This window comes from Suillus subaureus, assembly GCF_016647635.1.
Source record: "Suillus subaureus strain MN1 chromosome Unknown BJ212scaffold_70, whole genome shotgun sequence".
NCBI lineage: Eukaryota > Fungi > Basidiomycota > Agaricomycetes > Boletales > Suillaceae > Suillus > Suillus subaureus.
This window is the reverse complement of record NW_024538626.1, coordinates 103,235-116,208: the sequence shown is the minus strand read 5'-3', so window position 1 is coordinate 116,208 and position 12,974 is coordinate 103,235. Positions and strand designations below refer to the sequence as shown.

Sequence of the window (12,974 nt, the reverse complement as noted above, 5' to 3'; positions counted from 1 at the left end):
AAGAGCAAGTAAGTTCATCATGCAGCACCCTTATGATTTTCCGAATCTTAATACGCGTTCTAGGTCACGTCCTTCAAGGTCTCCAATCAGTAAACGTGCGTTTTTACTTTGACCATATGCACTGTTGGCGATTTTCACACAGCTTGTTTGTTATCAAGGTCTTTCGCTTCTGGTGGCCGTACACGTCCTGTCATTTTTCTGTCACGTCAGCTATTCTTACTTTCAGTCAATATCTGCGCATGTACTTTTCATCAAGGCATTGTACTGAATGTACATCAGTATGACTACGTTCCTGTGTTGGAATAAAGAATTATGTATTTCATGTTGTAGACAGGAAGCATTTATGGAGGAGATCGTAGTCCCCCGTTGGTTCTGAGTCATTTTTCAGTCGTCGCAGTGAATGGCCCCCCCACATACAAGTTAGTGCCGCTACGGGCTTCCGTAGCATATTGGCCCACAATAGCTCTTTCCCCCCTAACTGTCGGCGACGTGGCAACATTCTATCCGCTGTATATGAGACGGGATGACCTCATGTGAGGCAGACTGACCACCTTGCCACGAAGTCCCTAGTCGTAGTTCTGTAGTCCGCAGTGATCTACTCGTGGAAATCGTAGCACAGACTGCATAGCAAGCAAATATTTACTACATACTTATTATTTTCTGAAGTGTTTTATTTATTTATTTATAGTCTGTTGTTTGGTTGAGCATCGTCCTACATTTGAAAGTGCACAGGACCTCGCTATTTTGATTCCTTACCTTGGACAGTGACCACGACAAGTATTATCACCCACACGGACGAGCCTCGACTCATCAACGGATCCTCGAACATGTCCAGCTCTAAGGAAAATCCAGATTCTGACCTCTACGGAGGTGAGCATTATTTCATGTCGTCGGCTCTAGGGCAACAACTTGCATTACACAGACCTGTACGATGACGAGTTTACTGTTCCACTGGATGACGAGGCCTCCCCCACCACCGAGACTCCTCCGCAAGCAGACAAAAATCCTGAACCTGTAAAGATGGAGACTTCAACGTCGCCCACGTCGGCGTCCTCGCTCCCAGCTAAACCTCAGCTATCAAAAAGCGACTATGCTTTGTCATATTCAGCTCAGGTGGCAAAGCAGTTCTCTGCATATCAACAGACACCGAGCCAGGAGCGTATACAGAAACCACCTTTGCCCCTCCCACCAAATCCGAGCCCACAAGGTGGACCTTCGGCAATAGCAACACACGAGGGACCGACCGACAACCATGCAGACAGGCCTATCCGACCTTCAGAAATGAAAGATGAAGGGTAAGTGCACGCTTGCTACATGTATGATTATTTTGTCCCTGTATTCTCCTGGGGGGGAAGCACTTCTAGACTCAGTTTCCGTTATGTCATGCACGATAGTTTATTCTTGTCGTTCTTTCATAAAAGATGAACGAACAGGAGCCTGACAGTTACAGTACATTCTGCTGCACTGCTACTATTGCTTACAGAGGAGCTTACTATCTGCACCTACACTCTGCGCATTGCCTATGCTTGCCGTCTTTTATACTCTCATGGCTACTTGCTATAATTGGTCACTAATCACTTATATCTTTCTGGATACTTCCGTGGACCCATCAACACGCTCTACTCTTACTACATGCCTTGCCTCACCTACGGATCCTTGCCTCACTTACGGTCGTCACCTCCGATAGCAAAATGTTTATTGGAGGCCTTAACTGGGACACTACAGATGGTATACACCCATGCAATGGCAATCAACTTCTATCTACTGACTACTGTCCTATGTTGTTCTTCCTATGAGCAGAGGGTCTAAGGACATATTTTTCGCAGTTTGGCAAGGTAATTTGTTTTTGGATTTAAGCTGTCAATGGATGTCATGCTCGGGTTATGATACTGACGAGCGCTTAAGGTGGATGCTTGTACAATTATGCGCGACCCGGATGGGCGCTCAAGGGGCTTCGCTTTCTTGACCTTCGATGAACCAGAAAGCGTGAATGCCGTCACTGGAAGGGAGCATATTTTGGATGGGAAATCTGTCAGTGCGCTAGTCCTGCAAATTTTTCAATCCCACTAACGTAGCCAATAGATCGACCCGAAACGTGCAATTCCCCGAGAAGAGCACTTGAGAAACACGCGGTACTTTGTTGGTGGTCTCGCTCCCACTACCAACGCAGACACAATGCGCGAGTTTTTTTCGCGGTTTGGCAAGGTCGTCGATGCAACAGTCATGGTCGATCGCGAGTCAGGCCGTTCCAAAGGCTTTGGGTTCGTCACTTTTGAAGACTCGAATAACTCTGATGAGTTCGTTGGGAAACTCGGGTTGATGTTGGATGATAAGCAGGTACGTGCGGATGCGCTTACCACATTCTTCTCTCAACATGTCGGTCGATAGATTGAAGTGAAAGCCGCTCAACCCCGAAGTCAGCGCGATCAAGCGCGAAACATGCAACAGGGCAATCGCGAGCCCTATTTCAACGACTCCGATTCACGCACGCCCAACACGTCCGCAATGGCTTTCCCGCAACAGGCCAACTCCGCAGCCACTAACATGCTTTATCAGCGTGTGATGAGTCACATGCCCATGATGGGAGCAGCGAACATGAGCATGATGAACCCCATGATGATGGGCATGGGCATGGGTGGCATGGGTGGCATGAATGGTATGGGCGGCATGGGTGGAATGAGCGGTATGGGTGGCATGGGCGGCATGGGGATGAACATGATGGGCGGTTTAAGTCCAATGGGAGGTATGGGTATGAACGCCATGCGGATGGGAATGCCAGGGATGATGATGAACACTGCGGGCGCAGGTGCGGGAATGGGGATGAACAACATGGGAATGCGTATGCGGCAGGGCATGACTGGCGCTGTTACGCCGAACGCGAACGCAGGGCGCATGACAATGAACCAGGGACTGGGTCCATCGAGAATGTCGAGTCGTGGACAGCATTCATTCCATCCATATGCACGATAGTATACGGGTGTCTTTATTTGCTTTGCATCTGCTGATCTGTACCATATATCACCACTAGTTATTTAACCATGCATGATGAGTGCATGACGAACTTCTTCCTGAAGTGCGCTGTCTATTCACGTCCCCGACTCCCAATGTAGTAGGGCTCTTGTCGAACACAATCGATATTACTACACCATGTTCGGGCTTTTTCTGTTACAATCACTTGACGCCTTATTTGTTAGAGGTCTGTCAAGATGTCATTTAGTTCTCGTTGAACCCCTTTGTTCCGTCATGCATACCTTGGTGGGCCACTCCTGCATGGTGTCTTGAGCTTTCCGTCATGGGGTGTTCTAGAGTTTCGAATTGACCTCTCTATTAACATCTCTGTTCGATCCCTGGGTCTTGCCACAGCAATCGAAAGTAAATTTCTGTTCCGTCTCGGCATCGATAGGAGCGCACGCAAACTGCACACTAATCGGAACAACATAGCTCGGTCTGCCACTTTCAATTATTCTGCCTTTAGCTTCAAGTCATCCTCGGTCGCATTGGAGCCAACGACCGAGAGAATGTCTATCGATGAGGCTTCAGCGAGGCTGGGGAGGTTACGTCATTTTCCTGGCTGTCAGACTCACTTTGTCCTTAGCTTGCATGCATTCTTCTGGCCTTCGGTCCCATTAATATTATATTATATTTTCGTTTGGTGGTGAATCCCGACAGTTTTTGTCAGTCTGTCGAGAATCTAGGTTTGCACGTACGCACCTCGGGGTTATATATTATGTTTCTGAGACAACCGTCGCAGGATGTGAAGATGATCCCTTTTCATGGACAGACTATCACATAAAAAGGAGGGTTAGATGTAATGACTACCAGGGCTAGTTAGGATGGACCTCCGAGGACCTATGCAACGCAAAAATGCTGTCAGCAGGTTTCGAACCAACTCCAAGAGAAACAGATTTTGACTCTGTTATGGTAACCACTTGGCTAAGACCAGTTAGACTGGACCTCCGAGGAAACCATCCATGAGTGAATGACAAGGTGTGTTTCGGTAGAACAAAAAAGCTGTCGTTCGTTAGGTTTCGAACCTGTGCAGTGCAAGAGAAACAGATTTTGATTCTGTTGTGGTAACCACTTGGCTGAGACCAGTTAAGATGATCCTCTGAGGAATCATCCATGAGTGAATCTCATTGAAGGTGTGTTCTGACAGAAAAAACCTTCAGGTGTCGAACCTGCGCAGTACGAGAAAAACGGAGTTTGACTCTGTCTGGTAACCACTTACAAAGTGGCCAGGACAAAGTTAAGATGAACCTCCAATGAAACCATCTATGAGTAAATGTCACGGTGTGTTCCGATGGAAAAAACCATGTCGGTGGCAGGTTTCGAACCTGCGCAGTCCAATTGGAAGAGAAGTTACTTTACCTGAGTACGTCCGGGCAACGATACCGATGGGACTTATGCTCAGCTTGAAGTATTGAACATCTCTTGAGAGCACTCAACGTGTCGATGATCACCGCGCGTGTTTGCCAGTCAACCTCATAAATGCATTCAAGTCATCGACATCCCAGCCCCTGAATAACGTACACCATATTCATTTAGGAAATTATTGATGCTCGCAGCATACGCAGGGGAATTGACTGAAGGACTTCTGCAGCAGAAAGCAGATCCAAACAGGCTCGACGATCTTGGTCAATCTATTATTGCTAGCGCTGTGTTTATGTAAGTCACATGATGAAGTTGTGCATATTCTGGCCAAAGCTAGCACAGATACGAGAATAGGCAAACCCACCCCAAGGCAGCTCATATATTTGGTCGGAAGGAGTTGATGGATGTATTGGGTGTAAAAGCAGGGTGATATCGGCGCTGATGTGCCCACCCCTCCTAGTGCATGTTCCAATAGATAACATGTTTTACCCATTCAAGTCGGTCATGGATATTAGGTATGAGAATAGAATAACTCTTGCAAAGGAGATGAAAGCACCCATCGCTAAATCGCTCCTATATCTTTCCCGAGAACCTGTAACGCCTTCCTTGCAAGTATTCTTGCATCTACCTCCATCACATCGCCACCATCTTCTAGAACACCGATATGAGGCTGCAGAAAATTGCCTCCCCGCTCCTTCTCGGGTGGCGAGGAATTCATGATCACCCATGCCGACGGTGTCTTCCGAGGAATGGAAGCGATTTCACACAACACTGAATAGAGATGGAAGAGATGAGCGACTGGAGACCGTTTCGCCACATCCGCAATGAGTGCAGACGGTGAAAGAGTGACATCGACAGCTGGGCAGATGTTCAGCGTAAATCAGATCACAGAGCAAGGAAACAGGTACCGGGTTGAGAAATGCTAAACTTCGATGGCGACTCTGACAGTGCAGCCCACAGAGTTCCCGACCATAGCCGTAAATCCAGGACCTTGCGAAGTATATACAACAGTTCATCTTCACGAGCTCTATCAAAATTGATCCAGCAACAGACAATGATGCAACACGATCACAATTTACCTCGGAAAAGGCATATTACCCCGAAGGGCCTCGTCAGCAACATAGCTCGCCATTGTAGTCTTACATCGATCAAGCAAGGTCGGTAGACAAAGTGCAGCAACTCGCTTCCTTGAAGACTCTTGGTCTGGGAGAATAGTTAGCTCTGTCAATACGTGCAGATGGATTGGGTTACCGCTTGTAACATTAGAGCATATCAAGAACAAAAGATCAAAGCACCAAAACGAAAATCGCTCCCTCGGAACCGGGACCCCAGGTATAGTTGATCCGATGTCGAGGTTCACCTTCTCGAGGTCATGCGAGTCCCAAGAGTCGTCTGACACATTCGCGGTATCTGTCGAGGGCGAATCAGGGTGTGAGGGATCCACACTTGACTTGTACAGCTGGCTGCCTTTGTGCAAAATCTTCGCCAACTGTACGATGAGATGATCAGGGACTCTTGTGTCTCCCAAATGTGGCATAATATCAATCTCCAATGAGTTGATGAGAGAGAGATCGAAGCTTTCTTCCGCTTCCTGATCTTCGAGTGAGAAACCCTCTGCCGCAGTGCTGCAAACAAGTTAGTCACTAGGTGAGAAAACGACAAAATGAGAGAAGAATAAAATGCGCACCAGTCAGCCAAAATGCCACCCCGAAATACTTTAACGATTTGTCGCCATATGCCTTCAACTCGAGTATCGGATATACCTGTATTCTATGATTAGACGAAGTCAACCAAATCATTGACTATGTACGATCGCCGAATGCTGCCATTCTTCTGACCGAGTCACTGACTATACGGAGAAAATTTGTTGTCGCGATCTTCCACAGAGGATCTTTGCCGAACTTAAACGGAGCAGGATACTCGTACTTTAGCTTTATTGGTATTGAAAAGGCCTGAACACGAAAACACATGAGAATACAAAGACCAAGGACATCATCAACAATACGCACCGAAAAGACAGCTTCCAAAGTCCCATCTTCATAGATCTCGAGCTCATCCTTGAAGCGCATGTACAACTCAACGGTAAGTGGTATAACTTTCTTGGACAACGCAATGTACGTGTTGTGTTTTTGAGACAATGCCGCGATAGGCGTTCCCGAGGAAGCGGGAGACAAGATGGGCACATGAGAAGCAGCCAGAAACGAAAGTACGCTAAATTCCGAGAGATATCGTAAGATAAGAGACGGGACACCAGGTCCCGTTAGGCTAATATCTGTGATGGTGTTCATGACCACTACCTGTCATATCAATGAGACGATGGTGTTCGGTAAATATTGAACATTCACCTACCTGAAGAGGTGATAGATCATCAACATCCGGGTAGTAGTCCGTCGAGTTAGGATAAGTAAGAACACCTGGGCATGGTTCAAGAAGAGGGACGGCGACAGAAATAGAGAGACGTACCCTTGAGGATTTCCATCAGACGAGTGAGGCGCTGAAGTGGCCATTCCTTCGTCTGGGTCAGACTAATGGAATGTGTGCTCTGTATGACGTCGACAAGGGCAACCAAACTTTCCTGAGTAAATGCACGGTGGAGCTGTGTCGTATTCGCACTCGGAGAGAGCTGAAATCTCCCACCCTGGAGAACCATGCTCCCCATGTCACTGCATGCCTTCCATACGCATTCCCAAGCCTCCGACACTTTGACTTGCAGAGAGGCGTCTGCGCCAGAAAGCGCTTTCACCACTTTCCCCAAACAAAGTAGTGCAGGCAGACTCAAGTTTGGGCGGTCCAAGGATACGGCATCGTGAACGTGGGTAACAAGCACGGACCATGCTTTCGAGAAGGAGTCTAGATGCATCACCTTGATGACTAGGAACTCGCTGATAATAGATCCAATCGACTGCAATGCGAGACTCTTCGATTCGCTCCATGTATGCTTGGGAGACTGCGCTGCCAGACCAGTGTTCAGCAGAGCTCCGGGCTCAAAGACACTGCGCCGGGTTTCGATAGATATTACGTCAAGTAGCGGGAATGTGATCTTCCATATGCAATCATTCCACGTATCCAGAGTAAACGTGGCGCCGCAAAGTTTCATCGCACAGAAAAGGGTCTGGATAGCGCCAACACGAACTTCGTGTCTTGAGTCAGTACAAAGACCCAGAACTTCCAGCAGACACATCCACAGCGCGCCATATTCTGGTTCCATCTCTGCATCCTTCCGCTTTGCCTGGATCGAATCTAACACACTCCAGAAAAGGCTTTCTACAGCAGCAAGCGCAATGTTCGTGTTAGCTTGTCGACCGAATTGTCCGAGAGTTTTGATGCAAAGCCGCAAGTCTTCAGGGGATAACACAGACACGGAATCGCAGATAAGTTTGAGGCACTGGAAGGCGATCTTCACCAGTGTTGTGTAGCCGCGGTCATTAACGTACCGCAGAGGCAGTGATTTGTTACGGGGTGTCTCTTGAAGCGATAACGTGCTGATGGAATTGACCGACTGAGATCTGGAGAGAGCCGCGGGTATACAGATGCTCCCTAGCATCTCAAATATGCTACCCCACTCGACGATAAAAGTATGTTTGGATGCTTGTAGAATTTGATGCAGGGTCTCCAATCCCATTCGCCGCAGCTCGATATTCGTGCTCGTCACTGGGACGTCGGATGATGGGGGTACTATCTGTTTAAATAGAATGTCGAGAACGCAACGCTCAAATTTGGCGTGCGGGTCTTCAATGAATGACAAGTGACGCGGGACCACAGTAAGAATCTCATCGAGGACACGCGCTGCCTGCACTCGTATTGACTGCGGGGCTGAGGAGAGATTCACGATCCACAGGAGATGATTCATAGTAGTGTTCCATCCAACCTCAGGTGCACAATAGATGAGGCGATGAAGGTTCAGCATTGCTACTGAACCCAGTCGCTCCACACCGAAATCGCTCTGACGCTGAGAAGATGTTAGATTTCATTGTGAGGTACGAGGATCAACCCCGACTCACCAGCGTGCGTGGCAGATGAATTCCGCTGACGCGCCTTCTGTGAGGAGAAATCGGTACAGGACTCAAGGGATCATCCGACTCCATCAGCGTGTTCCCATCAGGTTCCATCCTGACCATCTCTGAGCTAAGTTTACAGAGCGCAGTGACAAAGTCCTGGAAAGCTGAATCCTCCAGGGTTTTGGACGCATCAAAGAGGCGCTGCACAGCAGCAAGCAAACTCTTTGAATCGATGTCCATAAGGAGGGGGTGACGAGCCACTTTCTCCTGTTCGGCAGAGCTCGTCACTGACACGGATTGACTGGGTGTCATGGGTGGGTTCATCCGTCGGTTGGTAGATGCTTGCGACGCCTTGATGTTCAAGACATAGTCTGCGTTCTGTAAAGCTTCCAGAATTCCATACCAGCTCTGTCCTAGGCTCCCGGCGAGGAAAAGGGCACTAGATATCAACACCCTGAGACATGCTATATTTCGCTCGGAAAGTCCTGGAGCTTGGATAGGTGCTGTCAACCCCAGGTTACCTGTGGAGGAAGTTGACGTTCGGGGCGTCGGAGGTTCAACGTAAGACTCCAAGCTGGACACTACTCGGAAAGGTATCGCAAATTTGGACAGCGAGTTGAACAATGCATCACGAGGAGTGCTGAGGGCGAGCATTCCCGCAACGTTCGTCAAAGCTTGATAGCTGCTAAGAACGTCTATAAAAAGCTCATCTGACAGATTCGTCGAGATAATGAAGGAAAGAGCTGCGAGAAGCGCAGGCCAGCCGTTAGCAACCATAGAACGCATGATGATGAGGTGCTGAGTCGCAGGATCGTCCTGCGGGAGTGTGGAGAGGTCAAGAGCGGTAGGTGCAAGAATGACAGGCTCGCCAGCCGTTCGAGGACGTTGAACCATGATGGACGTGTACAGTGGGCCAGTGAATGACGCAAAGCCTTCACATATGGAAATAATGCACTGCACAGCGAGAAGGTAAATGTATGCTTCGGGGATTGGTGGCGAGTCAGCTTTGTCTAACTGATCGATGCTAGTCAAAAAAGACGGCTCAGGGTAATCCGCGAGATGTGAAATGGGGACTGTACCATTGCAGCTTCATGGCCGAGTTCTGCACGCTCAGACCAATGCCAGACCCAATTATGCCGACTACTCCTGACTCGGTAGCACTTGCAGCCGTGGCGGCCATCCCAGCAACCCCACCGACATCCAGACCGTAATTGGATCCCGATGGTGTAGTACTATCGTCCGCATGAGAAAGTCCGACCCCCATCATCTGCGCGCTCACTCCGAGTAGAGCAGGTTTCTCAATAACAAGGCATTTCAACGCAACTATGAGAGAGCTAAAGACCTTAGAGCCCTGCTGCTGCACATCATAGCGATCCCATATGTTTCGGATAAGCTCAGCATCGTTGCATACCCTGAGAAGAAACATTAGTGTAAACTTTGAGGCGTCAAGCTTAAGACATACCCTCTCATTATCTCCATCGCAAGGACCCTTGCCCATACTGGACGTGAGCCAGAATGATCCGGATTCGACACATCGAAATCTTCTGAGATCATTCTTATGAGAAGCATTAGGAATACTTCAGTTTCTGCCTCTAGCTCGAATGAGAACTGCTTCAAGATCAAGAACACAACTCGCGTGCATCTGAGTGTCAACGGGAAGACATGTCTGTCAGCTGAGAGAGATTTCAGAATGAGTGGACAAAGGTAGCGTTGTAGCAACATCAAAAGCTCCGTGTGCTGCGACGAGCATCAGTATGAACTAGCTGAATGGGATCGACAAACTTGCCTTCTTGAACAGCTCGTGGTAGTTCGTGAGCACGCTCTCAATTAATTCCAAGGCGAAGGTCTTATGTAGGTATTCGAGCTTCAAGAAATTGAGTTTTTCAGAAATTGCGAGGAGACAGAGATCTTCGAAGACAGAGAATGCATCTTTGGCACAAGGACCTAACGCTTTGGTGCTACCGTCCGGAAGCGCCGCCTCAGACAACTCCGGAGTGCCGTTTTTATCTTGACGATCCTCGTTAGCCATTTTCTCAAAGATAAACATGATCAGTTGGCGCAAGGTAGCTGCAGCTGTTGAAGAGACTACTGCGATCCTGGAATCCTGCAGCTTAAAACAGAGAAGCAATGCCTTTGACAAGTGATCAGATAGACACCAAGAAGAATAGACAGAGCGTACCTCTCCCAGGAGCTCTCCGTGTATCGAGGGAAAATTGGTGATCAAGGAGACTAAGGTTTGCAGGATCCGAAGTTGAATGTCTACCCCTTGGCTCATGGCATCGTTCATCGTGCTTACGATGAGTGCGACAGCAGACTGCGGTACAGCCTTGAGGGCGATCAACCGCTGCAGTGACCCCAACGAGATGGCGGCGACTTTCATGTTCTTCGACGCGCATCCCATAAACAGTGGACGAAGAAGATCGTCGGACTGTACGCTGTCTGTGGGTGAACGATGAAGAAAGTGGAGGGCGTTCGGATGGGATTACGTACCAGAGGCCAAAGATGCTGTCGCTTGCTCTGGAGAGGACCTAAGTATCGCAAGCGACTTCTCTGCTGCCTTTGCGTGGACATAAGACGCTGAACTGAGTGCGTGAGATGAGTGCTTTCCATCGTACCTCACGTATTTCTGGATGATTTCTCCTGGACTCGCTGGCAAGGGACTTTAGACGAAGGTATAAGTAAACGTTGGCGGGCTATCATTGTAAACACAAACACACCTCCAATTCAAGTTCAGTCACTAGGAAGGCTAGTGAACTCATCACGTCCTTGGGTTGTTGAAATTCTGTTCTGAACGAGATTTAGACGAGTCACGACAAATTCCAACGGGTTCCTGTCAATTATGGAGGAACACAGCCCAGTGCGCAGAAGATCAGAGATTGAAAGAAATTGTCAACTGAGTCGAGATTCATAATGATAGATTACGATTGTGTTTGGGAGAGTGTATGGCCCGCGCTTGTTCCTGCGATATACTATTGGGTCATGCTATCCGCTGCAGGCGTGTCCTGTTACTATGATCGAAGGATGCTTGCTTCAGCAATGTACCCATACGTTCAACTCTTCTTCTGCTAAATTGACTGGCCATGTAACCGTAGTAACACAAATGGGGCCCCAGTCCGAGCTTGTGGGTGCCTTTTCCTGGGCAGTAGACTGAAGATTGAGTGGATGATCGTCAAATATGGTAAAACACGCCTGCAATATTTCCGAAGTCGTAGTGGTATTACGTAATTGAAGACTGGTGATTCAGAGCCCATATCATGTCCTCGTTTTGTCCTCGTGTTATTCTGAATAGGATCTTGACGTGATGCGCGGACCTCAAGGTGCACATGTACCTTACAGGCTGCAATACCCAAACCCCGTGTAGTTCTCGAACAGAGCCTCAGACCTCAACCTCTCCGTGGCCTTGCGGCTCGCTGCTAAATTCCTCCGATCACCGTGCTGAGGATCCACCATATCATTTCCCTCGCATTGGCAGGTCTTCAGTGTGCCAGTGCTGCAGTTTCGACTTCCTAAGTGTGTATTTACTCTGATCCCACTCCATTTTGTACTCAATTGGAGACCCTTCACAGCGAGATGGGGCAGTAGTCATCTTTCCCCACTAACTCAGCAAACCATGTAGAGGAGTATTGAGCTCTGTTGCGGTGTTGTCCTCCGGGCGATCTGCGTCGATCCTTGTTTCTGGACGATCTTGCCAATGGCCTTCGAGACAGGTTCGAGCGGTGTAGCATCATGTCTGACCTTGATGAGGCTATCAAACTCCATGGGGTTGCATTACTCCTCCGTTCCTCTGGTCATTCAGACCGATCCCCGTCTCTGAACAATCTTGCTGTCAGCCTTGGAGACAGATTCCAGCAGCATGACATCATGTCTAACCTTGATGAGGCCATCGAGCTCTATTGGGCTGCATTGCTCCTCCATCCATCTGGTCATTCGGATCAATCCATGTCTCTGGACAATCTTGCACTTAGCCTTCGAGACAGATGTTGGCAGCGGGGCGTCCAGTCCGACCTTGATGAAGCATTTAGCTTGTATTTGCAACTCTCCCAACTAGCACATGCAGCATCTCGCACAGGTCTTAGTGTTGCCAAGTCATGGGCAGCCTCCGCCGACACCCTCAATCACGGCTTTGCATTGCTTGCCTATAAGACTGCACTGAAATTCCTAGATTAGCGAGTTGCTCTCTTGTCGTCTTCACGTCATTTCAATGTCATCAGGGAGGCTGTTTCTTCCCTTGCCACAGATGCTTTTTCATGTAGTGTTCATCATGGTGCGCTGACGACTGCAGTGGAGCTGGTGGAGCAAGGTCGCGCGGTATTCTGGACCCAGATGGCACGCTTCAGCACACCACTCGATAAACTTTCTGTTTCAAGTAACATTGGCACGGCCTTGGGAGAAGAGTTTAGAGGGTTGAGTTTTCGCCTTCATAACGCGTTTGATCAGTCTACTGAGGACCAGTCTTTGCAAATCCGGTAATTGACCACGCAATGGGATGACGTCGTCTTGCACATTCACATGCTTCATGGCTTTTCGTGTTTTCTTTTGCCTCCCCTGTTCTCCAACCTACAGAAAGTGGCAGAAGAGGGTCCAGTCATTATTCTCAATACAAGC

The 12,974-nt window shown here is 48.6% G+C and overlaps 3 protein-coding genes across 3 annotated transcripts; 2 read left to right on the top strand and 1 right to left on the bottom strand.

Annotated features, from left to right (window-relative positions):
* The first annotated feature begins 706 nt into the window (after positions 1–706).
* BJ212DRAFT_1396677 (uncharacterized protein) lies at positions 707–3,321 on the top strand. Its single transcript, XM_041337221.1, has 7 exons — positions 707–870; positions 923–1,295; positions 1,688–1,728; positions 1,801–1,835; positions 1,906–2,031; positions 2,083–2,337; positions 2,389–3,321. Exons 1-7 carry the CDS (start codon positions 828–830, stop codon positions 2,968–2,970), a joined length of 1,455 nt encoding a protein of 484 aa, XP_041186482.1. The 5' UTR covers positions 707–827; the 3' UTR covers positions 2,971–3,321.
* Positions 3,322–4,933: 1,612 nt separating this feature from the next.
* Positions 4,934–11,819, bottom strand: BJ212DRAFT_1304669 (uncharacterized protein; the record flags this gene model as incomplete). Its single annotated transcript, XM_041333653.1, has 17 exons — positions 4,934–5,229; positions 5,280–5,398; positions 5,451–5,996; positions 6,059–6,141; positions 6,222–6,323; positions 6,381–6,668; positions 6,721–6,785; positions 6,835–8,320; positions 8,373–9,393; positions 9,449–9,781; positions 9,832–10,042; positions 10,152–10,500; positions 10,549–10,808; positions 10,860–10,926; positions 10,985–11,029; positions 11,087–11,156; positions 11,704–11,819. 17 exons carry the CDS (start codon positions 11,817–11,819, stop codon positions 4,934–4,936), a joined length of 5,457 nt encoding a protein of 1,818 aa, XP_041186481.1.
* Positions 11,820–11,830: 11 nt separating this feature from the next.
* Positions 11,831–12,634, top strand: BJ212DRAFT_992567 (uncharacterized protein). The gene is made up of 2 exons (XM_041344532.1): positions 11,831–11,879; positions 11,936–12,634. Exon 2 carries the CDS (start codon positions 12,096–12,098, stop codon positions 12,534–12,536), a length of 441 nt encoding a protein of 146 aa, XP_041186480.1. The 5' UTR covers positions 11,831–11,879; positions 11,936–12,095; the 3' UTR covers positions 12,537–12,634.
* The last annotated feature ends 340 nt before the right edge of the window (positions 12,635–12,974 follow it).